At 48.0% G+C, this 26,639-nt stretch overlaps 1 protein-coding gene across 3 annotated transcripts in view; it reads left to right on the top strand.

The window, feature by feature from the left end:
* Positions 1 to 26,639, top strand: part of plekhg2 (pleckstrin homology domain containing, family G (with RhoGef domain) member 2) — a 70,129-nt gene that overhangs the window by 29,342 nt on the left and 14,148 nt on the right. Inside the window, exons 6-18 of one of the 3 annotated variants that reach the window (XM_030443645.1) lie at positions 5,784 to 5,934; positions 9,324 to 9,455; positions 11,035 to 11,217; positions 11,338 to 11,430; positions 11,676 to 11,762; positions 14,056 to 14,089; positions 14,180 to 14,278; positions 15,292 to 15,393; positions 15,660 to 15,698; positions 17,351 to 17,358; positions 21,588 to 21,731; positions 21,854 to 21,985; positions 24,021 to 25,854. In XM_030443645.1, coding sequence (XP_030299505.1) covers positions 5,784 to 5,934; positions 9,324 to 9,455; positions 11,035 to 11,217; positions 11,338 to 11,430; positions 11,676 to 11,762; positions 14,056 to 14,089; positions 14,180 to 14,278; positions 15,292 to 15,393; positions 15,660 to 15,698; positions 17,351 to 17,358; positions 21,588 to 21,731; positions 21,854 to 21,985; positions 24,021 to 25,854 — 3,038 coding nt within the window. The remainder of the gene's footprint in view (positions 1 to 5,783; positions 5,935 to 9,323; positions 9,456 to 11,034; positions 11,218 to 11,337; positions 11,431 to 11,675; positions 11,763 to 14,055; positions 14,090 to 14,179; positions 14,279 to 15,291; positions 15,394 to 15,659; positions 15,699 to 17,350; positions 17,359 to 21,587; positions 21,732 to 21,853; positions 21,986 to 24,020; positions 25,855 to 26,639) is intronic. The other 2 variants (XM_030443664.1, XM_030443654.1) reach the window with 2 other exon arrangements.

The following is a 26,639-nucleotide window of genomic DNA, read 5'->3' as shown; positions in this document are numbered from 1 at the left end:
CGAGGAGGAATGCAGCCGGAGATCTTTGTCTGGATGGTCGGACGGTGTTTCGGCGTACTGTATCGTGAAACAGGCTGCAGTGAAAACGACATTAACAGACGTGGATGTAATGTCAGGAGGCAGATCCAGAGGGAGGACGCAGACAGATGCTCAGCTAATTTATGCTGCGAGCGTCCTGTTGGATGTGAGCGCTGCTTGTAATGCTGTGAACTGATGAGCTGTGGAGCCGGTGGGGGGGGGGGGGCGGGTCTTTAAAGCCAAGTTTTAACGGAGCGGGGAAATCTTCCAGTGTATCTCGGCCTGCTGCAGGTTACTGGGTTTATAATAGATCTTTTATTGGGAGCGTTTGGAAGTGTTCACTGCCGTCCTGGGTCGAGACACTCGAGACGTTTTTGGCCCAGCGGCTGGATTCTTCTCCTAATTCTGATTCTCAGCCGCTCGCTCGTCCAACTGCATCTCTAGAAATCTCCATCTTACTGACAGAACTGGACCGAACCGCTCACCGAAACAAAATGGAGGCCGGGCTTGAATAATTACGGGGACACAGAGTGCGAGGCTGGTTTGTGAAGCTGGTTCTCATGATTAGTATTTCTGTGATGATGAGCAGCAGAGCGCCCTGAAATTAAACATCTGGAACGAATGAGGACGTGTTTTTATAAAGGGACTCACATTATAATCATCGTTATCATCGCTGGAATAAATCATAATTAAAATTTCCTTTGTGGGATAAAAATGACTGAGACAATGAGTTTGTGTGTGTGGACGAGAGACGAGAGGCAGAACTTCACTTTGCTCTGCTCGTCCTTCACCAGTTTATTTAAGGTCATTTTTAACGACGTTCAGGAGCTAAAGAGCCGAGACACGATACAGAACTACAACGATTTAAAGGGACGGTTCACCCCAAAGTCAAACTCAGTCCTCCTCTCCTCCTCCTTGATTTAAAACACAACTCAGCAGAATTAGCTGTCAGCTCTTCCTGTGATCTCTGTGATCAAACCAGAGGATCTGATGGAGCCGCTTTTCTTTGTAGTCTGGAACAAAGCTGCAGCGCTGTTTAGCTGGAAACGTCCTGACAACCGACAACGTCTCCACAAACGTCTCGTAGATCAACGTTCAGCTGCTGGAAGTGTCCTGATGTCTCACCATCAACACAGATATTAACCGCCCCAAGAAACAGACAGTTTGGTCTCAGCAAACATGTCTGGAAACGTCACAATGTGATTTCAAAGCTCAACATGTTGTTTCTACTCACCTGATGACGTTCTTTACATCCACGTCAGACGTGTTGCACACTTACAGTTCAGAAGCTACAGAGAAGATTTCAGCTTAAAGTGAAACTCTCACCAAAATGCAACCGAGGGTCTTTTTGTGAATGTATCTGAGTCAAACCTTCGTGTAAAAGCATGATTATGATGAAAGAGGCACTTTTAAGATTTACAGTATTTTCGTTTTCAGGTCAAACTCATTTTCAATGGGAGTGCTACGGGCACTTTACGATAGCATCAAAATCTCTCTGTTTAAAACAGTAAGAAGTCTCGACACAACATGAAACTTTGCTGGTAGTATCACCAGGGTCTCTACACATGAACACGAGCATTGAGAACATTTTTTGTGTACACAGAGTTTACTAAAAAGAAGCTTTTTGAACAACTCACGTTAGCAGTAGCTTGTTCCGCTCGCCGCCGTCCTGCCAGTGGAGAAGTGTCGATCTCAGAATGTGACGTAACCTGGAGGACAGTTAAGGTGGAACTACTGTCTTCCAGCAACAACTATCCACGCCAGATCTCACGTGACTTTTCCGGCTTTTGATTTTAGTATTGTTTCTTATATGAGGCTCCTTTTTCAACTTAAGGTCAATATTGTTTTTCACTAACGACAAAACAACAAATTATCCTGCATTTATATGGAACTAAGCTTTAGGAGCGTTCCACCTTCATGTTGTGTCGAGACTTCTTACTGTTTTAAAAATAGAGATTTTGATCTGAAAACAAAAATACAGTAAATCTTAAAAGTGCCTCTTTCATCCTAATCATGCTTTTACACGAAGGTTTAACTCGGGTACATTCACAAAAAAAGCCTGGGTTGCATTTTGTCGAGAGTTTCACTTTAATAAAGTAAATAAATAAATTTTTTTCAGATCAGTTTGTGATATCGAGGTTCTGGAATCTGGACTGAAGCTCCAGAAATGTTCTGTGGACGACGAGACTTCAGCTGTTTTACGATGATGACTTAACTTTTCATTCTTGGGTGAACTGTTCCTGAATAAATGCAGATTTTACTGGTGACTTTCATCAAAGCAGCAGATATTTAGTCCCACATGTTTCTCTGTCAGGAACATGAAGTCACTGATGTGCTGAAACTGAACATCACACCTGAGTGACTCTGAGTGAGTCAGAATCATCAGCCTTGTGTATTTTCACTGGGAACATGATTCTGCTGTAGGTGCACGGAGGACACGTTTGGACCAGCGCTCGGCCCGACATGTTGCAGTGTGCTGGTTCCTCGGGTCCGGAGCGGAGCAGGATGCAGATCTTGGCTCCGGGACTTCAGCTGAGTGTTCGTTCTGTTCCAAACAGATGTTTCGCTGCTGCTCGTTGGCAGGAGGCTCGTGAAAGTAGACGAGCAGCAGAGATCATGACAGAACATTAAACCGGACAGGATTTACTGTTCACAGGGAAATTCTTCTCCTGCTGATGATTTAATCTGAAGTGTTTGTAGCTCCGTGTACGGAGGGGAAGGTCCAGCTCAGACACCGGATCATCGACCTGTTTACGGACTCAACCGGGTCGATGTTGAGCTCACGGCAGCAGACTGACGGTGACGGACGAGCAGGAGATGTTCACAGCTAGTTGAAGGTCGATGTAGAGGAATAACTTCAGTTTTTATTTCACTTCACGGCTCTGAAAGCCTCTACAGAAGTCACCTTTCTGTCATACGTGAAGCAGAACATTTGAGTTGTTGCATCATCACGGGTTGGGCGGTGCCGTCCGGTCCGTCACCAAACAATGTTCCCCGTCAGAGTCCAATAACTGTGTGACCAGACAGAGACGACCTTTACCTGACGCACATTTATTGAGATATAAATCCTGATTCTTCTGGTTCCTGTCACTGTTTTAAGTCTTTCTCCGAGCTGATGGTTGACTTCAGGTGACGCAGTGTAAAAGGAACAAGAAGATGTAATTAAATTATTATATTTAAAGGTTTAATATTAAAGATTTCTGCATTAAAATGTCTGAAAATGACCAGACAGAGAAATACACAAGATTCATCTGTCGTCTGTCGCTGCAGCTTCAGGAGAGTCAGAGCGAGGGAGGACGTCTGAGAACGGGACCAAACGTAACGTGAAGAAAAATGTTGTTTATTCACCACAAAACAACCAGATTAAGTCGCTGTGGGTCAGCACTCAGCAGAGACTCTGGTTCTGGTTCTGGTTCTCTTTCTCCTCTATGTAGTAAAGTCCATTTCCCCTCCAGTCAGCAGAACAGAACCTGGAGGTCCGCTCTGGATCACTGCTGCAGTCGGGCTGATCAACAGGAGTGAAGGGAAATCATCTCTGAGCTCGGGTCGCGGCCCGGATATCAGCAGAACTTTAATTTTGGAGCTATTTTTGCACCATCAGGCGACGTCCTGACCGGATGTTCACACGGAGGTTGAACATCGTCTTAATATTTTCTTTGCTTGGTTGAAGTGTTGGAAGAAGAAGACGTACGGTGTTTGTAAGTCGATGCAGACTCGACTCTCAGGTAGCTGTCCTGTGATTGGCTGCAGCTGCTGTTGTGTTTGAACTGTCCTGTGATTGGCTGCAGCTGCCGTTGTGTTTCCTCAGACCGGTGGAGGTGATTTCACGCAGCTGTAATTATCTTCAGAGATGAAAACTGGCTTTAGTTTGTCCTGTAAGAAGGACGAACAGAGAGCTGCGGTGCGTAACACGTCGAGTCTGTTCAGAGAATGAAAACAACATGAAGGTGAAACACAGTAAATGAAGAGAAGAAGCTGCTGAAAGAACAGACGCTGCAGAGTGAAACTCGTCTGCAGGACGTCTGTCTTCAGATCCACCGTGAGCTTTAAATCCTTCAGTTCTGAGGCTGAAGTCGGGTTTTTGTCTGAGATCCCAGAGTACAGTTTTTAAGACGATGTGTGGCTTCTTCAGTCTGAGACGAATGTTTTGTCCTCTCCCCTGAACTCTTCTGATTCTCACACTGGAGTTAAAAGTCCCGAAGATCTGAAGCATAACATAAACATAAACAGCCAGTTTCACATTAATCCATGTGTTTGTTTCCAGATTATAAACAGAACGTGTCGATCAGAAGAAAATGTATTCAGTCGATGTTTCCACATGTGATGTAAAGTTACTCACAAATCAAGGAGAGATTATATCTGCACACAGATGATATAAAACCAGATGATTAGAACAGAAAAGAGGAGAGGAAGAATACACTAAATATAGAAACAAAAACACCAAGTGAATCAACAGAAAACCGATCGATCGACTGTGACCCAATAAAAACACATGAATACACAAGAAAACAAAATGTTCACAAGTACAAGAAGGAAAATAACAGTTTTTTCTTTAGTGACGACTCGTTTGTCGTGTCGTGATCTTAAATAGTTCCGTATGAATGTTCTGCAGCTGCAGATGTTTTCATGATGTTAATAAATCTAATTTCCAGGAGAGGATCGATTGTTTTTATTAATTTAACGTTTCAGGAACATTTAGATTAGATGAACTTGTGTTCAGAGTTTCAGACGTCCTGCTGAACACATCAGTGCGTCTGCACAACATATTACTGCTGCGCCGGATTCCTCCTGTGATTAACGTCTATCTGGAGGAAAAGATTCTCCTCCCTCCTCCCGTCCTCCCCTCCTCCATCGCTACCTTGACCTCCTCCTCCGTCTTCATCCCTACTTCTTTAAGAATTCCCCCTTTTTGCTTCTCTCTTCCCTCCCTCCTGCCGTCCAACAGTCTTTGACTTCCTGCTGTTTGTCAGTGTCTCCTCCGTCCTCCTTCTCCTCCTCCTCCTCCTCTTCCTCTCTCTAGTTCCTCTCCTTCTTCCCTAAACTTGTAATGGATGTTTGTCGAAACTCCAAACAGCTGTGGACTCCTTCTCCTCCTTCCTCGTCCCTCCATAATCTCCTCCATCTGTCTTCTTCTTCACCTCCTCGTCCATCCCTCCCTCTCAGATGGATGCTCGTCAGAGGAGTTTCCTCCTCCTCGTCCCCTCGAGGAGTCGACAGCTGAGCTCTCTCCCTGTGGTCGTGCTTCGTAATCTCAGAGATCCATCAGCCTGTCTCGGGGTGTTGGATTGAGGTTCTGGTTCTGTTTATCGAGTTCGTATGAAACCCTGAATCAAGCTCATTGTTTTTTTGCTCGTGTCGACAGTATGACTGAGGATGTACTGGACCTGTTAGTTCTTGTATCAGTGGATCAAAATCTAAAGTCCATCACCAGTAGTACCAGTTTCTCATGTGGGTCTGACACCTGGAACTGTCATCGTCCACTGCACCAGTAAACAGACTGGACCGAGATACGACAGCTGTTAGCCTGAAAGCTAACGTCATGATAGCAAAGATCCAGAGCCGATAACATGGATCAGTTCAATACCAAAGTTCAATAAGTGTCCGTCTGTTGATAGACTTTGTTTATTGATCCCCAGCAGCCAATCAGAGTTGAGTTAGATGAAAACAGTTATTCAATATTCCGCTGAAACATGTTGAAACACTGTCGGCTATAAAAGTATCTCTAATCAATGGTGATCAATGATTCTGTCTGTCTGTCTCCACAGCTCGGTGGCCGTCCTGAGGGAGTGTATGAAGAACCAGAGTCTGGTCCGGTTCTTCCAGGAGAGACGGACGACTCTGAACCACTCGTTACCTCTGGAGACGTACCTGCTCAAACCGGTGCAGAGGATCCTCAAGTACCACCTGCTGCTACAGGTGACACTGCAAACACTGCATCACTACCTGAGATACAACCTGCTGCTACAGGTGACACTGCAAACACTGCATCACTACCTGAGATACAACCTGCTGCTACAGGTGACACTGCAAACACTGCATCACTACCTGAGATACAACCTGCTGCTACAGGTGACACTGCAAACACTGCATCACTACCTGAGATACAACCTGCTGCTACAGGTGACACTGCAAACACTGCATCACTACCTGAGATACAACCTGCTGCTACAGGTGACACTGCAAACACTGCATCACTACCTGTGATACAACCTGCTGCTACAGGTGACACTGCAAACACTGCATCACTACCTGAGATACCACCTGCTGCTACAGGTGACACTGCAAACACTGCATCACTACCTGTGATACAACCTGCTGCTACAGGTGACACTGCAAACACTGCATCACTACCTGTGATACAACCTGCTGCTACAGGTGACACTGCAAACACTGCATCACTACCTGAGATACAACCTGCTGCTACAGGTGACACTGCAAACACTGCATCACTACCTGAGATACAACCTGCTGCTACAGGTGACACTGCAAACACTGCATCACTACCTGAGATACAACCTGCTGCTGTCCCCCTCGTCCTCGTCCCCCTCGCCCTCGTCCCCGTCCTCCTCGTCCCCGTCCTCCTCGTCCTCGTCCCCGTCCTCCTCGTCTCCGTCCCCCTCGTCCTCCTTGTCCTCCTCGTCCCCGTCCTCCTCGTCCTCGTCCCCGTCCTCCTCGTCCCCGTCCCCCTCGTCCTCCTTGTCCTCCTCGTCCCCGTCCTCCTCGTCCTCGTCCCCCTCGCCCTCGTCCCCGTCCTCCTCGTCTCCGTCCCCCTCGTCCTCGTCCTCTTCGTCCCCCTCATCCTCCTCATCCTCGTCCCCCTCGTCCTCTTCGTCCCCCTCATCCTCCTCATCCTCGTCCCCCTCGTCCTCTTCGTCCCCCTCCTCCTCCTCGTCCTCGTCCTCTTCTTCCCCCTCGTCCTCCTCGTCCCCATCCCCTTCGTCCCCCTCGTCCTCCTCGTCCTCGTCCCCCTCGTCCCCCTCCTCCTCCTCGTCCTCGTCCTCTTCTTCCCCCTCGTCCTCCTCGTCCCCATCCCCTTCGTCCCCCTCCTCCTCCTCGTCCTCGTCCTCTTCTTCCCCCTCGTCCTCCTCGTCCCCATCCCCTTCGTCCCCCTCGTCCTCCTCGTCCTCGTCCCCCTCGTCCCCCTCCTCCTCCTCGTCCTCGTCCTCTTCTTCCCCCTCGTCCTCCTCGTCCCCATCCCCTTCGTCCTCCTCGTCCTCCTCGTCCCCGTCCCCCTCGTCCCCCTCCTCCTCCTCGTCCTCGTCCTCTTCTTCCCCCTTGTCCTCCTCGTCCCCATCCCCTTCGTCCCCCTCGTCCTCCTCGTCCTCGTCCCCCTTGTCCTCCTCGTCCTCCTCGTCCCCGTCCTCCTCGTCCCCGTCCTCCTCGTCCTCGTCCCCCTCGTCCTCGTCCCCCTCGCCCTCGTCCCCGTCCTCCTCGTCTCCGTCCCCCTCGTCCTCGTCCTCTTCGTCCCCCTCATCCTCCTCATCCTTGTCCCCCTCATCCTCATCGTCCCCATCCCCCTCCTCCTCCTCGTCCTCGTCCTCTTCTTCCCCCTCGTCCTCCTCGTCCCCATCCCCCTCCTCCTCCTCGTCCTCGTCCTCTTCGTCCCCCTCGTCCCCCTCGTCCTCCTTGTCCCCCTCGTCCCACTCGTCCTCCTCCTCGTTCTCGTCTCCCTCGTCCTCCTCCTCGTTCTCGTCCTCCTCGTCCTCCTCGTCCTCCGGGCCGACGCGTCTCCTCCTGGATCTTTATGAGCTGTTTGTTTCCAGGCAACACGTCTGTTTGCTGTCAGTAAACTCGGCTTCTGGCTGAACTCACACTGCAATAAAACTTCTCCACTCGTTGAAAACCTCCCGAGGAGACGGAGGACAGCCGAGGACAGCCGAGGACACGGACCTCTCAGTGCGTCGCCTCTTTGATTTTAAAGATAAATGTCCCACATGTGGATTCTGTCGAGCGTCCTCGTCAGAACACATCTGCTGGGTTTACTGTCATCAGAGCCGACGGCAAATGAGACAGAAGCCCCCGTTCACACTTCCTCTTCAAGGCGGGAATGTCATGCCGTCATCCCGCCGCGATGAGGTGGAACGGAGGGAAAGTTTCAGTCCACCTCTGATTCTCCAGCGGAGGAAGTGACAGAGGAGAGACGACAGCAGATCCTTCACCCGTCAGATAGAAGAGAAACCGTCTGGCTCCGGCCTTCGTTGACTCACGTGTGAAACATGTGCATTCATGTTTTCATGATCAGTAAAACCTGGCGGCCGTCAGGAGCCGTACACGCAGACGGGACCTTCTGCCGCCATGTTTGGAGCTGACATCACCACACAGGTAACGTCAGGGGTTCAAGTCCCAACACCGACTCTGTTTCCTCTGAAGGGACGCGAGCTCAGTCCTGTCCACTCTCAGATACCTGCCAGGTGAGCAGTGATGTCATGTGTAGTCACAGCTACGGTCCAGTGAGCAGACGGAGGTGAAGGTGAAGCTCTGACACAGTCCAGGTCCGACAGAACACAGTGAGTCAGACAGAACCGGAGATTCTGCTGATGTGATGAAAAACGACCTCGGGGACTTTTTTCAGTCATGAGACGAACTCGACACGTTTGAGTGTGAACAGACTTCTGGAGAGATTCTGTTTTCAAGCGGTGAATAGAAGAAAAAATTAAACAGAACAGAACAATCAAAGCGGGCCGACTCGCTGACGCAGCAGTTTATCTGTGCGAACGACTGAAGCGGGACCAGCTGAGGATTATGGGAAAATCCCAGCACAGCTCCAAACACATGTTTGACCAGTGTTTAAACTGGCCACTGTAGACAGAGAGCGACAACAACAGCACGTAATGCATCAGAGAACAAAGAGCCGAGTGTGTGTGTGTGTGTGTGTGTGTGTGTGTGTGTGTGTGTTTGTGTGTGTGTGTGTCTGTGTGTGTGTGTCTGTGTGTCTGTCTGTTTCATCATCCCTCGCGCCTCTCAGAGGTGGGCTTGGACCTGAACCAGGGAAGAAACTCAACAAGTTTATTGGGAAAAGCTGCATGTGTGTGTGTCCTTGTTTAAATGTGTGTGTGTGTGTGTGTGTGTGTGTGTGTGTGTGTGTGTGTGTGTGTGTGTGTTTAATGGTTTATGGATGAGACAATCTGCTGGATGTCTTCAGATGATTTTGTTGAGACATTCATAAAGTTAGTGCTTGAATCGTCTACATATATTTATCTATATATGTAAATATTATTTATTATTATTATTATAATGTAAATAAACACAGACTTTTATTCACATTCAGACATTTTGTTTGGTTTCATTTCGTTTTTTCCTCTCAGGAACTTTCGAAGCACTTCGATAAGAGCGACCCGGGGTATGAGGTGGTGGAGGACGCCATCATCTCCATGACGGCGGTCGCCTGGTACATCAACGACATGAAGAGGAAACAGGAACATGCAGTGCGACTGCAGGTGAGCACACACACACACACACACACACACACACGGGTTACGTTACTTTACGGAGCTTCTCGCGCGTCTCGTCTCCTCGCACACTTTACTTCCTCCTCAGCCTGCAGAGAGCGAGGCGGCAGCTGGAGGTCGGCCGCTCCACCTTCAGGTGTCAAACTCTACAACTGCTGCATTCCTCGGCTTCCTCCAACACGTGTTCCCGTCATTACACACAGCAACATGTGATTAACCTGCTCCATGGCTCCAGGTGTGTCGGCCGGCGGCGGCTGACCTCACCGTGTGTTCACACCTCCTCCGTCACTGTTCCACCGCTCGGCTCAGTTTCTCTCTGAGTCAGTTTCATTCATCACAGCTGACTTTAATTCAAAGATGCCAACTGAAAATGTTTCTGTAACACTAGAGAACACTGAACTCACCAGATGAGGAACGTCTGGAGGAACTGCTGGGTTCGAACCAGAGACGCAGAGACGAGACGAACCACTTAAAGTCTGTAACAACAGCGATGGCGGTTGTCTAACAAAATATATCCAATATTGTTTCGAGTGCTCCGCTGGGACGACTGTGAACCATCACAGCGCTCTGGACTGAACTGCTAAAGAACTAAACTAATTTATCACCTGTAGAAACAAACACAGTATAATGTAGTTTGTACTTTACGCGGCACAGGAACGCTGGACGCATCAGATGGTCGTATTTCGTGATTTTCCTCTTACTAAATGTGGGTTATTGATAAGATGAATCATAAAATAGCTGCTGTCGTATCAAGTTTAACCAAACTGCTCAACATGCATAAAAATGCTGCCGGAAAATCTCTTTTGATTGGATAACGGGATGTTCGGTTCAGGTCTCGTGAGAAGAGCCGCTCATCCTTCCAGAGCTGAAGGAACCTCGTCGCTCCCTGAAAAGTAGTTCCAGGACTGAGAGTTCTGGTTCTGCTGTGTGAGAAAGTTAAAAGTCTTTCCTGCAGCGTTCTGACCCGCCCAGCTTCCACCTGTCATTCAAATGTGGAACACTGAAGGTCGCCGGTGGAACAGCTGACTCACTAACAGACTCTGTCCTGGAAAATAACAACAAATCTGGAGGTGGGTTGTTCAGAACCACGTCCTGCAGCTGACCCGAGTTTCATACATTTAAACTTTGACTCTGAAGGTTTGCGGAGCAGGAAGTGCACAGGTGTTGACCTCTGACCTCTCAGCAGCTGTGACTGGAGGGGAAAGGTCGCAGATGTTTTATTTTCACAGGCGTTCGTTCCTGTTTGTCTCTGAATCTTTCCTGAACTCTGAATAATAACCAGCCGCTCCTGGACGAGGCTTTCTGTTGACTCTCTGAGTGAGTGAGTTTTTACCCATGATGCTCAAGGACAGGACTCTGGAGCCACAGATGACTGAAGAGTTTAAGATTAAGATTAAGGAGTTAAGAATGGTTCTGCAGTGGTTCTGGAGCCCTCACACTAAACCTGACCCGCTGATTTAGCTGCACTTCTCTGAAAGCTTGTGCTGGTTCAGGTTGTAGAACTTTTATTAAGTTCTTGCTGTGGTTCCAGCTGATCAACCTCTGACCCGCCTCCTCCTCCTCACAGGAAATCGAGTCCCTGCTGGTGAACTGGAGCGGGCCGGACCTGAGCGGGTTTGGAGAGCTGGTTCTGGAAGGTTCCTTCAAGGTCCACAGAGTGAAGAAGGAGAGAGCCTTCTTCCTGTTCGACAAGATGCTGCTGATCGCCAAGAAGAGGCTGGAGCAGTTCGTCTACAGCACGCACATATTCGTAAGACGTCGACAGAGTTTAGATGTGTTTTTATCTGAACTCTGATCGGATCAATCTGCAGCCGCGGTGCTCAGACACTCAGTGTTTAACGATGGATCTGTCTCTGTCTCTCTGCTGCAGTGTTGTAACCTGCTGCTGGTGGAGACTCTGAAGGATCCTCTGTGTTTCAGAGTGTCGGATCAGACGATTCCCAAACAGCTGCACGTCGTCCAGGTGAGTGTGAGGCTGCAGGGTCACGTCAGAGGAAGCAAAGACATTACATTGTTCTCTCCAAACCCACCAGACTCCATTCACAAAAACACTCATTTAACCTGACAGTAAAATGAGTGTTTTTGTGAGAGGAGTCTGGTCGCGGCTTCAGTTTTCGAGCCGTGTTGCAGCTTCCTGTACTTCTACCACACACAGCCACACTCCTCCATGTTTGTAGTTCATTAACTCTGATTGTTTTCACGCTGCAGACAAAGAACCAGGAGGAGAAGAGGCTGTGGGTTCACTACCTCAAGAGGCTGATCGTGGAGAACCATCCGGCCTCTCTCCCACAGAAGGTACGCTCACGTTTCACTCTGTAATAAAAGTTCTCTTGCAGTTGTTGCAGTCGATGTTGTTGGTGCTGTTGGATTTAGGATGGTAGCAGTTCTGACTGTAGTTCTGGTGGTGTCAGTTGTCAGACATCAGAACTCTTGTGCTGGTGTTTGCCGCCACCTGCTGGACAAACTGTTCACTGCACTAAAGAGACTGAAGCTGGACCCATCAGAGGGAACAGCTCGGGTCGGGTCCAAAGAGCCGAGACCACTCGTCCTCTGCATTATAAATGATGATGATCAGGTACTGGGTCATTCTGTGCCAGCTCACCTCGGGCCTCCGGTTCATGTCGTGGATCATCTTGAACTAGTTCATGTTGATACGTCTGTTGAAGTCATGAGACCGTGTAGAATCCTACAGAAGTTCTGTGAATACATCAGTCACGTAACACCAACTAACTCTCTGTTTGTTTATTCTGAACGTCACCGATCGATCGTTTTTTTACTGGATCAGGTCAAAGTTCGTCCTGAACACAACAGAGACCCCGAGGATCAATTACAACATGTGTAGTATTAATGTAGTTCTGTGTGATATTAATGTAGTTCTGTATAGTATTAATGTAGTTCTATGTAGTATTATTGTAGTTCTATGTAGATTTAAAGTGATATTCCGGTGTAATTTTAATCCATGGTCTAAATCACTGTGAAACTGTGTTAGACTCCCTCTCGAGAGATCAAGTTAGCAGACCGCTAATTTACGGAGTTTTATCAACCTCAGAAACGACCGCACGACAACAATACACTGCAGTAAATGGATCCAAATATAAACCGCCACCAAAAAGCCACAAATAATGCTCAGAACAGCACCAAACTTCAGCAACAGTACAAATAGGGTCTCAGCACATAGTCCGGGGCATCTAACCTCCGCTAGCTTAGCTGGATTTCTATTGTGAAGCTAAAAACAGATTTCAACTCTCCTCCATCAGCTTCCGGGTCGGGGAAGTCCCGACGCGACGATTACCGAGTGCGGTTAGAAATGCTCAATTCCGTTCTTTTCCCTGTCCGCTCTCGATAATAACTGTTATAAACTGGCAGGTAAGACACATATGAACTTTGATTGCTTTTCCATGGAGTCATAATCATACATTTTCATCCATGAGCCGCGGAACTCTACTGCACTCGGTAATCGACTCGTCGGGACTTCCCGTCAACAGGAAGCTGCTGCAGAAGAGTGGTAAATTTAGTCAGCTTTTCAGTAGAAATCCAGCTAAGCTAGCCGAGGTTAGATGCCCCGGACTATGTGCTGAGACCCTATTTGTACTGTTGCTGAAGTTTGGTGCTGTTCTGAGCATTATTTGTGGCTTTTTGGTGGCGGTTTATATTTGGATCCATTTACTGCAGTGTATTGTTGTCGTGCGTTTCTGAGGACACTAAAGCTACGTGAGCTAGCGCTCTGCAAACTTTATCTCTCGAGGGGGGGTCTTACTCGGTGTCACGGTGTGTTAGAACATGGATTTAACTTACACCGGAATATCCCTTTAATGTAGTTCTGTGTAGTATTGATAAAAAACGTATTTTTTTAAACGACAGAACTACATTAATACTACAGAAAAACAACATCTGGGCTCTCGAGGCTTCAAACTGGTGGAAAATTGAATCTTCATTCTGGTAAAAATGACTTCCTGTTATTGACGACTGTAAACATTAATCAGTCACTATTTGAATGAACGCATGTTGTTATTGATCCTCAGCATCTTGTTTGTGTTCCTGACAAACATCCCGATCCAGTGAACATGAAGGATCGGTGACATTCAGAACAAACAAACAGAATCGTTGAGTTATTCAGAATTCAGCTGGAGGATTCTACAAGGTCTCATTAATTTACCAGATGATCCGTGACATGAACCGGGAAAAGTTCTGGATTTTTTGGTGTGCTGGCGTGAACTGAGCCTGATCGGTCGACCATCTGAGTCCAGATCAGGTCCAAATTTATTGGAGTCTGTGAAAAGAAAAACAAGCTGTGTTATCTGAAGATAAACACCAACTTCACCATGATTCAAGCTGACAGGATGATGGCAGACGTCTGTTCTTGGCTCCAGTGGATCTGATTAATAAATGAATCCTCTCAGTTTGTGTTAAAACTTGTATCTGTAAGTGTGATATGAAGAATCTGTTTTATCCTCCGCTGACGGTCAGAACGCTGAAACAGAACCGTTGTTCTTGTTATTTTCAGTCCAGTTTCTAAAGTGTTTTGTACGTTTTCTGTCTCTTATCGAGTCTTCTTAAGTTTTACTGAGCACACTTTGATTCTTTTCAGGCGCGGCAGGTCCTGGGAGACAACTTCTGTCAGTGTGAGTCGATGAATTCAATGGATGAATTAATGATATTTGAGCATGTGCAGATGTGGTGACGTCACTTCCTGTTTTGTTTTTGTTTCTCAGCCCCTCAGTTCGATCAGGACAACCTGAAGAAGTCGTCGAAGCCGTCTCGCCTGGACGACATCCACGGCTTCCACAGAGGAAGACGTCAGTCAGGTCAGGGTCAGTCGCCTTTCTACTACTGAGAGGATCAATCAATCAATCAATCAATCAATCAATCAATCGATGAGCCACAGCGTTGTTGCTTCACCACCATGAACACCCACACAGCCGCAACATTACCAGAGTTTTTTGAAAGATGAAAGCAGATATTTGTGACGTGTTTTAAAGATTTAAGCAGATTTAAATATAGTCGGCTCCAGTTCATCGTTTCCTTAAAGACTCGACAGAAACAGAAACATGAGTCCAGACTTAATAAATAAATGTTCTGAGTCATCTTGAACTGGATTCCTCTGAAAGTTCTGGTGAAGCTCTGGAGGCTTTTCTTTCAATGGAACAGCAGAACGCAGCTGCGAATCACATCTGGCTCACAAACAGTCCCACATTTCTCCTGTGAATTTAGATTTCAGAGATGTTTTTTTGCGTCAGAAAACAAAAAAACTGAGACATTGTGTTTGAAATCTCCGTTTTTAAAAACACAATAATTAAGATTGAAATACAAAACACATTTTTCTTTTTTGATCACGATGAGAAGAGAAGAGCTTATTTGAGTTGCATCCTGATAAAATCCTCCCCGACGACGACCACGTCAACAGTCTGAGGTGTTTTACTGGACAGTTTTTGAGAAACATACTGTGAACGTCACATACGGTCCGGGTCGTCTGTAACAGAACTCCGTGTCCAGCTGACCTCTTGAGGATTTGAACAGAAGAGTTGAAATATGAAAGAAGCAGGCAGCCGATGTTAAGACGGCAGAACAGACGAGATGTGATCGTAATATTACGTTTTGGTTAAAAGCCGAGCAGCGGAGGTTTGTACCGTCTCAGGTCGCGTCACAGATTCTCGATTAAGAGGCTGTCGCAGTAATCAGGACGTCAGCAGGTAACGTTCTGCATCTCACTAAAGATTGAAGCAGCCGCAGAGTCACCAGAGCGCAACAACCAGAGACGCGCTTCAGTCCGGTTACTCTGCAGCAGTTCTAACTGAGGGTCTCTTCGCTCTGTTTGTCCCTCCAGAGCCTCCAGAGCTGCTGATGTACACACCTGAGAAGTCCAGGAAGAGTCTGCCGCTGCTGCTGGAGGGAAACCTGCCGTACAGACGCAGCAGGAGACAGTCAGGTACGCCGAGCTTCATCCACCTGAGGCCTTCAGTCACCTGCTCAGGGTCGACACAACCCTCCTCATGTCCAGATGTTCAGATGTGATGCAGAGTTCATCAGATTGTGGACATTTTTCCTCTTGATAAATGTGGAAACACTCTCTCACACACCTTATCCTCCTCTTGTTTAGATGAAATATGTTGTTTCTCAGAGAACATTTCACAATCTGACTGTCATCCTGAGCCAACAGCTTGGATTCAGTTGTTGTTCTTTTCGTTCTTCCAGCTCCGGCTAAAGACATCGAGGCGGCCTTCCATCCCAACGGTGAGAAAGTCCAGACACGCTCGCGCTGAAAGGACAAAACTCAAACGCCACACGATTGTCTCCCAGCAGCTGCTCTCCACATGATTGCGTCTGTGTTCGCGTGATATCGTTGGTGTTAAAACGCCGAAATCTGACGGGAGAGAAGTCTATGGAATTAGATTTGTGCCAAAAGAAACAAACAAAACTTCTTAAATGTCAAACAAAAACAGGAATTTGAGAGAACATAAAACTAATTTCAAAAATAAAACTTAGAACTTGCAATCAAATAATTTGTCAAATAGTGTAAAATATTGGTCTTTTACTCTTCTAATAATGCATTATTTTGTTTACAGTTCCCTCTGCTGGTCTCTCTCCAGCTCAGACTTTTGCGCTGACTCTCAGCTTTGCGCTCTCTCTGCAGTTCTGTCTCGTTTGCGCTCTCTGACTTTTTGTTTGCAGTTTTGGCACAAACCTCTCGGGTGGGCGGGCCTTTTCAGCAGAGCGTCCCCATTGGCTAATTAGTTGTTGACTGACACAGCTCAGTACCTATGGGTAGGTAGCTAGCGCGCTAAACGACCCCGGCTTTAAAACGGAGAGAAGAAGAAGATGACGACGACAATGAAGAACAACAGTAACAACCCACAACAAGAAAAACTAATGAAGTGTAAGTAGTTATGACATACATATATTGTTCTTCAGTGTCGTTGTCGTCGTCGTCATCTCTTCTTCTCTCCGTTTTAAAGCCTGGTTCATTTAGCGCGCTAGCTATCTGCACATAGGTACTGAGCTGTGTCAGTCAACAACTAATTAGCCAATGGGGACGCTCTGCTGAAAAGGCCCGCCCACCCGAGAGGTTTGTGCCAAAACTGCAAACAAAAATTCAGAGAGCGCAAACGAGACAGAACTGCAGAGAGACCGCAAAGCTGAGAGTCAGCGCGAAAGTCTGAGTGGAGAGAGACCAGCAGAGGGAACCATAAACACAATAATGCATTATTAGAAGAGGAAAAGACCAATATTTTACACTATTTGACAAATTATTTGATTGCAGCTCTAAGTTTTATTTTTGAAATTAGTTTTATGTTCTCTCAAATTCCTGTTTTTGTTTGACATTTAAGAAGTTTTGTTTGTTTCTTTTGGCACAAATCTAATTCCATAGAAGTCGAGGGCTGAAACATCCCGAGACGTGGACCCGGTCACGTTTACATTTACGAGCAGATAAACTGACACCATCAGACTGACGTGGTTTGATTTGTCTCAGGCAGTAAAAGTGACAAACAAATAAAAATGTATAACCTTAAAATACGTCGCTGCTTTGAAGAAGAGACGCGTCACAGAGAGTTACGCTGTAGTCTGAGCTCTGCTGGAGAGGATCGTGGACGTGGTGATTTATTAACGATGTTTCTGGAAGTGTGTGTGCTGCCTTTGGTTCTGACTCGGATCAGATCACCGGGCCGGCAGCCTCAAAAGGTTTACGCACTGAAAACAGACCTGCAGAGACTTTTAACAGGAAGTGTTTTTCTTTCATTGTGGATGCCAAGTGTTAAGTGCCTGTCAGATATCTGTATCATCCTGATCACAGCTGTCTGTTCTCATCCATGTCCTCATCCGTCACGCTCTCCATCCTCTCGTCTCCCTTCACTGACTCTCCTTCCTCCACCCGCTGAATCCTGCAGCTTTGAAGGTAAGACAAACACATGAACTCATATGAACTGTGTTTATTAAGCAACCGCTCAACACACAACGCAAGTCAGCATTCACTCAAACTCAAACTGAGTTCAGTATCTCACATGTAGACCGCAGGGTTCAGAAACTGAACCGCTGACCCTCTGACTGGTGGACTTCACCCAGCAGTGGTCGTGGGACGATATGAACACTTCACGTAACAATGATCCTGTTCAACGTGATCGTGATTTTTACAGTTACTATCTCAGTACTCTTCCAAATATTCTTAAAACTTTAACAATACAATTGAAATTGCATTAAACTGGAGTCACTTCATCCTCACCGTTAGTGGGTCATCGTACGTTCGTCCAGCACAGATCCAGGACGAAGAAACGGTTGTGTTCTCACCTGCCTGTTGTTCTTTCATGATGTGATTGTGGCATCTGATTTAACTTTGTGTTGGCTTGGTTACAAACTGTGGTGAGAGACACGAGTTCCACAGGAAGCTCATCATCACATCACACCAGATCTTTTATCTTTTCATCTTTGACACAAAGATTACAGCTCCTGGTATTTCCACTTGATCTCTCCAAGTACAAACCAGACCGGACCTGCCGAGCTCCCGACACCAGCCCAGGTCGGGTGTAGTCAGGGTGGTGTAGTCAGGGTGGTGAAGTCCTGGTGGTGTAGTCAGGGTGGTGCAGTCAGGGTGGTGCAGTCAGGGTGGTGTAGTCAGGGTGGTGAAGTCAGGGTGGTGCAGTCAGGGTGGTGCAGTCAGGGTGGTGCAGTCAGGGTGGTGTAGTCAGGGTGGTGCAGTCAGGGTGGTGAAGTCAGGGTGGTGTAGTCAGGGTGGTGTACTCCGTGTGGTGAAGTCAGGGTGGTGTAGTCAGGGTGGTGTAGTCAGGGTGGTGTACTCCGTGTGGTGTAGTCAGGGTGGTGAAGTCAGGGTGGTGTAGTCAGGGTGGTGTAGTCAGGGTGGTGTACTCCGTGTGGTGTAGTCAGGGTGGTGTAGTCCTGGTGGTGTAGTCAGGGTGGTGTACTCCGTGTGGTGTAGTCAGGGTGGTGAAGTCAGGGTGGTGCAGTCAGGGTGGTGCAGTCAGGGTGGTGAAGTCAGGGTGGTGTAGTCCGTGTGGTGCAGTCAGGGTAGTGCAGTCAGGGTGGTGTAGTCAGGGTGGTGTAGTCAGGGTGGTGAAGTCAGGGTGGTGTACTTCGTGTGGTGCAGTCAGGGTGGTGTAGTCAGGGTAGTGCAGTCAGGGTGGTGCAGTCAGGGTGGTGCAGTCAGGGTGGTGCAGTCAGGGTGGTGAAGTCAGGGTGGTGCAGTCAGGGTGTTGTACTCCGTGTGGTGCAGTCAGGGTAGTGCAGTCAGGGTGGTGTACTTCGTGTGGTGCAGTCAGGGTGGTGTACTTCGTGTGGTGCAGTCAGGGTGGAGTAGTCAGGGTAGTGCAGTCAGGGTGGTGTAGTCAGGGTGGTGAAGTCAGGGTGGTGTACTCCGTGTGGTGCAGTCAGGGTGGTGTAGTCAGGGTGGTGTACTCCGTGTGGTGAAGTCAGGGTGGTGTACTCCGTGTGGTGCAGTCAGGGTGGTGTAGTCAGGGTGGTGAAGTCAGGGTGGTGCAGTCAGGGTGGTGAAGTCAGGGTGGTGTAGTCAGGGTGGTGTACTCTGTGTGGTGCAGTCAGGGTGGTGTAGTCAGGGTGGTGTACTCCGTGTGGTGCAGTCAGGGTGGTGCAGTCAGGGTGGTGTACTCCGTGTGGAGTAGTCAGGGTGGTGTACTCCGTGTGGTGCAGTCAGGGTGGTGTAGTCAGGGTGGTGTACTCCGTGTGGTGCAGTCAGGGTGGTGTAGTCAGGGTGGTGTACTCCGTGTGGTGAAGTCAGGGTGGTGTAGTCAGGGTGGTGTAGTCAGGGTGGTGCAGTCAGGGTGGTGTACTCCGTGTGGTGTAGTCAGGGTGTTGTACTCCGTGTGGTGAAGTCAGGGTGGTGCAGTCAGGGTGTTGTACTCCGTGTGGTGAAGTCAGGGTGGTGAAGTCAGGGTGGTGTACTCCGTGTGGTGCAGTCAGGGTGGTGCAGTCAGGGTGGTGCAGTCAGGGTGGTGTACTCCGTGTGGTGAAGTCAGGGTGGTGTACTCCGTGTGGTGAAGTCAGGGTGGTGCAGTCAGGGTGGTGTACTCCGTGTGGTGAAGTCAGGGTGGTGTAGTCGGGGTGTTGTACTCCGTGTGGTGTAGTCAGGGTGTTGTACTCCGTGTGGTGAAGTCAGGGTGGTGCAGTCAGGGTGGTGTACTCCGTGTGGTGAAGTCAGGGTGGTGTAGTCGGGGTGTTGTACTCCGTGTGGTGTAGTCAGGGTGTTGTACTCCGTGTGGTGAAGTCAGGGTGGTGAAGTCAGGGTGGTGTAGTCGGGGTGTTGTACTCCGTGTGGTGTAGTCAGGGTGGTGTACTCCGTGTGGTGAAGTCAGGGTGGTGCAGTCAGGGTGGTGTACTCCGTGTGGTGAAGTCAGGGTGGTGCAGTCAGGGTGGTGTACTCCGTGTGGTGCAGTCAGGGTGGTGCAGTCAGGGTGGTGTACTCCGTGTGGTGAAGTCAGGGTGGTGTACTCCGTGTGGTGAAGTCAGGGTGGTGCAGTCAGGGTGGTGTACTCCGTGTGGTGAAGTCAGGGTGGTGTAGTCCTGGTGGTGTAGTCAGGGTGGTGTAGTCAGGGTGTTGTACTCCGTGTGGTGAAGTCAGGGTGGTGCAGTCAGGGTGGTGTACTCCGTGTGGTGCAGTCAGGGTGGTGCAGTCAGGGTGGTGTACTCCGTGTGGTGCAGTCAGGGTGGTGCAGTCAGGGTGGTGTACTCCGTGTGGTGAAGTCAGGGTGGTGTACTCCGTGTGGTGAAGTCAGGGTGGTGCAGTCAGGGTGGTGTACTCCGTGTGGTGAAGTCAGGGTGGTGTAGTCCTGGTGGTGTAGTCAGGGTGGTGTAGTCAGGGTGGTGAAGTCAGGGTGGTGTACTCGGTGTGGTGCAGTCAGGGTGGTGCAGTCAGGGTGGTGTACTCCGTGTGGTGTAGTCAGGGTGTTGTACTCCGTGTGGTGAAGTCAGGGTAGTGCAGTCAGGGTGGTGCAGTCAGGGTGGTGAAGTCAGGGTGGTGTAGTCAGGGTGGTGTACTCCGTGTGGTGAAGTCAGGGTGGTGCAGTCAGGGTGGTGTAGTCAGGGTGTTGTACTCCGTGTGGTGAAGTCAGGGTGTTGTACTCCGTGTGGTGAAGTCAGGGTGGTGTAGTCAGGGTGGTGTAGTCAGGGTGGTGAAGTCAGGGTGGTGCAGTCAGGGTGGTGTAGTCAGGGTGGTGCAGTCAGGGTGGTGCAGTCAGGGTGGTGTAGTCACTCATAAGACAGTTGCAACACGAGAGGTATTTTTCCTGTAAGTGCTTTAAAGATCAACTGATCCGACTTTGTCATGGTTGATTTAAATCCAATCCGACAACAAACGATGTGTTCTGACGTATCGTTTCTGACTAAAAACTGATCTGTAATCAGTGATTTATCTGTTTCTTTGTGACCTGTTGAAGGTGTAAAAAGATGCCTTCATTAACTGATGTTAGCACAAAGTAATCCGTAATGATTCTGAATATTTGAAATGATTTAAATCCTTATTTCCTGCAGCAGCGATTCACCTGATCTTCCCAGCCAGGAAAAGAAAAGTCATGCCTTGTTGTCGTGTCATGTTGAGGCCCACACACACCGCCTGGACTCAAACCAACAGCCAGCTGCCTTTCTTTTAATGCAACATGCGGGTGACACTAGTGTTGTAAGACCCTGGTCGAGAGCTTTATGCACGCAACTCTCTTTACTTTAGATCAAAACGAAACTTAACTATTTCAGACAAAAACAGCTGCACACTAAACATGCAGCGAGGCATTATCAAATGAACACAGATTAATTCATCCTGAATGGACATAATAACAGCTAGTCTCATGCCAGTAACGTTACTCCAAAACATGAAAACGGGGAATGACAGAACAGAGTGCATAGAAAAACAAAGCGCGCACAGTAATCCGCCCCTCCCACACACCGTGCTGATTCGCTAGCACACCCTCAATCAGACCCTCATGGAATCAGATGTGGCATCAAATATCGATATTTATATATCACCAAGTATAGAGCGTAAACATGAATAATTAACCCTGCAGATACTCTCATACATATAACCTGAGTTAATGTGCTGTTTGGAGTCAGTTTACCGTCAGATTCGTGTTCTCATGCCGACTGTGTGGCTGGATGTTGTTTGTGCAGCAGGCGGGCAGCGAGGGCGAGCTGTGCCAGGCCGGCAGTCTGGGCTCAGCGGGCAGCAGCAGCACGCTCGCATCCTCCGTCATCGAGGTCGAGGCTGAGAGACCCGAAACTGGCCTGACGCTGCGGACCAACCAGGAGGAGGAGGTAACCGACTGATCAATAAGGATTATATAACACTGGTTGGCAGGCAATTGGACTTAATCTGAAGGTAAAACTGTTATTTAAAAGACTTGTTTAACACTGATGGTGTTTTCTGTTCGGACGAGGAGGAAGATGAAGAAGAGGAGCTGACCCCCCTCAGTCCTCCTCCCACCCTGTCCATCACAGAAGAGATCTTGGAGTTCATCAACCAGAGCCGAGCCCGGGAGGGACTCACCGCCATCCACACCGACACAACGGTGAGATGAGATGGACTCTGCTCAAGAAAAATTTTCTTAAATTTAAATCTTACTTCATCCTGAACCATCGCCTTCTCCTGGTTTCCTCCCAGGGTCTCAATTTTCACACGTTTCTTCAGTTTCATGACAGTTTTTTTCTCACTGAGGAAAATATATTCAAATCAAAATGATTATACTTTTGTTCAGACGTCTTTTTGACGATGAAGGTTCTCAGCCATCCAGGCCATGGTAAGGTGCTGTTTTGTTTGTTGAAGCAGTTCACCTCTCATCCAAGAGACCTCCTCAGTTCTAACTCACTGGAGGAGCTGCAGACTTTTAAACTATGTGTGGGAGTGTCCTTACTGAGTGTGGGAGAAGAAATGAATCAGGGTCAGTTGGGTCAATGAGCAACAAGAAGTCCAATCAACTCTGAAACTCACAGCTTACACATGTAGTTATCAACTGTCTAAGGACACTCCCATACTTGTAAGGACACACCCATACTTTGTAGGGACACTCCCATACTTTGTAGGGACACTCCCACACTGTATAAGGACACTCCCACACTGTATAATGACACTCCCACACTGTATAATGACACTCCCACACTGTATAAGGACACTCCCACACTGTATAATGATACACCCACACTGTATAAGGACACTCCCACACTGTATAATGACACTCCCACACTGTATAAGGACACTCCCACACTGTATAAGGACACTCCCACACTGTATAAGGACAAACCCACACTGTATAAGGACACACCCACACTTTGTAAGGACACACCCATACTTCGTGGGGACACTCCCACACTGTATAAGGACACTCCCATACTTTGTAAGGACACTCCCATACTGTGTAAGGACACTCCCATACTTTGTAAGGACACTCCCATACAGGGTTTAAAAGCCTCAGTCTTCAAGAATCTGAGGTCTTTAGAACTTTTACAATATAATTTTGGACTTCTTTTCAATTTCAGTTAAAGAAGTCCAAAGAACTTCTTGTCGTTCAAAATTAAAGTATGCACCAAAAACCACAGGGAGGATTTGAACCTTAAACCCAAAGCTCAGTAGCCTGCATGAGGCACGCACTTCACCAGGAGATCAGCTTTAAGTACCATGTCCTGGTCATCCAACCCTCATCAAGAAAGCAAATATTCCAAGAATGAGTTGACGTCAACAGTAAACGTTGAAAAAGTCATCTGAAAATGTCGCCGTCAAAACACTGAGCTGACGACTTCTTAAGATGTGTTTGCTCAGCGGGCAGCGACACCAGAGTATAAACAAATCAGATCAGCTGACAAACAAGAATGAAACAGAAATTAAAAAAGAGAGGGCTGGATGGCTGTTGATGTGTCAACAGCTGTGTGTTCTGTCTTCTGTTTCTATCAATAACAAGTGTTAGCTGGCCGTGCTCTTTAATAATATGTAACACCATTATAATTAAAGAGTAGGAGGAAGGCCAGCTAATTCTTGAGATTTACGTTTCTGGTTTTATTTGTAGTAATTTATAAAATGTGACCATGTTTGGTAGAATTCACCCTCCGGCCCCTTTAATGAGAATTTAATTGTCTTCAGATTTCAGTGCGTCATCACTTCTCTCATCCAGTTCGTCTGAGCGGGGGGTCGCCTGCTTCCAGTTAAGCAGTATTAATCGCAGTGACGGCAGACAAATGAAAGTATTAACCACATATTTTATCCTCTTCGTTTATGTAGCTGATAACAACCACATAGGGCTTTACAGTCAGCACAAGTCTCTGTCCTTAAACCCTCAATTTGACCAGGTGAGGCAGTTAGAGGGTCTAAGTCACGTTTCTAAACAAGCTGTAGGTCTGAACAAAGGACTGATACTCTTAGAGCTTTTGAAAATAGCCTTTCGTCCTCAAAAGTCTTCGTCGTTCCCACGCAGTGATGAAGCAATGTTCACCCCCCGGGCTGAGGAACACCTCATAAAACTGTTTACTTGTTGAATATTGCATCTGTTCTACATTTCCCACGGAGTCACGACCGTAAAGAAAGTCATTTCAAAACTCTGTTGTGTTTTCTTTCAGGAGGATCGGGTCTTCGATCAGCCCAAAGAGTGTCGACCTTCATCCGACCAGACTAACTTCACCTGCCCGCTGCCTCCGGTCGCCTCCCCCTCCAGCCCAGAGCAAAGCCCCACAATGCAACAGGAGCAGGATACAGCAGAGATGGAGAATGGCAGCGTCCTTCAAATTCCGATCAGTGACTGCAGAGAGGAAACTGTATTTGAAGATGAGACAACTACAGGTGAAGTCAAAGAAGCTCCAGATGCAACAAGTCAGGTAGAAAAGGGAGTGACGGCTGATGGAGAGGCTGACGGAGGAGTGGTTGAAGAAGAGGAAGAGGAGATGAAAACAAGGGATGAAGAAGAAGGAGAGAGCCTCATCCCTGCCCTCGCATCAGATCTTCATCCCCCCATGTCGGCAGAGGGAGGAAGAGAGAACAGCAGTGAGGCCAACACTGAGACCAGCACCTCCTCTCCAAATCCAGGTCTTCTTCACCCCATCCAGAGACGGCAGCCGATCACGAGAGGCTCCCACCTCACCAAACGCGACAAGAAGATCATCGAGAAGATCAGGAGCTACTACGAGGCAGCCGCTGAGGCCGAGGAGGACGAGGCAGGGGAGGAAGAGGAGCAGGGAGAAGGAGCGGCATCGAGGAGGAGAAACAGTTTCTCACAAATCCCATCCGGCCTGGTGAAGGAGTCGGTATCGCGCTTCGATGTGGGCGGACACCAGGGGGAGCCAGAGAGCGAACAGTCAAAGGATGAAACAAGTGAAGCCACTGAGTGCGATCCAGCTGCTGGTCCAGTCTCTCCTCAGACTCCACTGTCAGCAGATGCAGAGGCAGATAAACCAATCAGCTCTCTGGATGCCGATGCCATCACATCACCGATCTCTGACATCATGCAGGATAAGGAGAACCCAAACATGGAGGATGAGATTCTGCAGCTGAACCCAAAACCCGTTGGAGAAGAGGCTGAGATACAGGACGACGATGGGAAAGTCTGTGAAGGACAACTGGAGGAGAACCAGAAGGAGGCAGCAAGTGTTGTGGCTGCTGGACAGAAGTGCACAGACGAAACAACCAAAACCAGCACCGGAAACCAAACTGTTATCAATGGGCATGAGCCAAACCAAGCTGGTCCAGCAGAACTGAACAGAAGCTGCAAAGAACCCACCAAACCTCAGCCACCTTCAGAACAAAAAACTGAAACCCAAACTCAGTCCTCTTCAGCTAGAACCAAAAACAGAGAACTGGCAAAGACCAGCAGGAACCTTGAGAGTCTTCCCAGTCAGATCAAAGTGGGTCGATGGTCCCACCACTCCAGAATTGTCACTGCGAACCGGGCCTTGTTTGAGAGCATGGGCTCAGACGTAGCCAGCATTGTGTTATTTGAGGCCAGTCCAGTGCAGGACCCTCTGCTGATGGAGAACTCAGAGCGGATTCTGAGTAAAGTCCAAACGCTGGCCCAGATGTACAGCACCAAAGCCAGCACCATGAAGGTCCCACTGCATCAGAAACGGGCCGGCGCTGTTCGGAACCCATCATGGGGCTCAGGAAGAGTGTCGGGTCACTCAGCTCAGACCCAAGCTAAAGGTCTGACTCAAATACAGACCTCAACTACACAGAACCAAAAGGAAACCATCAATCAGTCAGATCACACCAAATACAGAACTCAAACTCACTCAGAGACCAAAGTTCAGAGCCAAACCCTGACGCAAACAAGGCATCAATCAATGGTCCAAACTAAAAGCCCGATGTGGAGTCAAACCAAGACTAAGAGCCAAACCATGAGCCAGGACGATCAGACGATCCACGAGGAGAGGACGATCAACAGAGCAGAGAGCCTGACGGACGGTAGGTTCTTTAATAAGTTCATCTGGGCCTCAAGATCACAACTCTGGTCCGTCGGACCAGCCGCTCAACATTTCCACTCGTACTAAAATTAATTTATGCTCAGATTTTGATCCCTCTGCTCAGTTTGTCAGATTTGTCCAAGTTTTCTGAAACGTGGTGTCGTTCCTCAATTTCCAGCTTTCTCTTCCCCCTCCTGTTTTCTTGTGCTCCTCACCAGCATGATTTTTCCTCCACATCTCTCTTGAATCTGTAGCTCTTCCCTCCTTCCAGTGTTTTTCCAGCCTATCCTCCCCTTCACTGTTAAACCTCCTCTGTTGCGTTGTTGCCTCCTGTCTCATACATTTGGGTCGGCCTCTGCTCCAGCGTGACAAAAAAGTTAAATCTCTTCTTGGTCCATACAAAAAAAAAGAGAAGGAACTTAGCAAGGCTCTTCCTTTAATTGAAGTCATATGATTTTGTTTCCTGAACCATTTGATCAATTGTTAACATTTTTCTGGGACAAAATGTTCCCCAAAATAAGACGAATAAGATAAACGTTCATCTGGGGAAAGTTTCAGGGTACAAGTTTCAACCAGGTTTGCGAACCCTCATCAGTAACGAGTTGTGTAGCTCATTAGTGTTAAGTGCTGTTTTTGTAGTTCCTTTTGAAGTTCCTGCATTACACTCTTCACAAACTTCCTGTATCCTTGTAAAAGCCTTTCAGCATTTCAGTGGTTAAAACCCCTTTTTTGTGAAACATTATCAGGAACTGGAAAACTGATTAACCTGCAACATTTCCGCACGTG

The sequence above is a fragment of the Sparus aurata genome, chromosome 2 (assembly GCF_900880675.1).
Source record: "Sparus aurata chromosome 2, fSpaAur1.1, whole genome shotgun sequence".
Taxonomy (NCBI): domain Eukaryota; kingdom Metazoa; phylum Chordata; class Actinopteri; order Spariformes; family Sparidae; genus Sparus; species Sparus aurata.
Note: the sequence above shows the minus strand (reverse complement) of the source record. Positions and strands in the feature narration are given on the sequence as shown.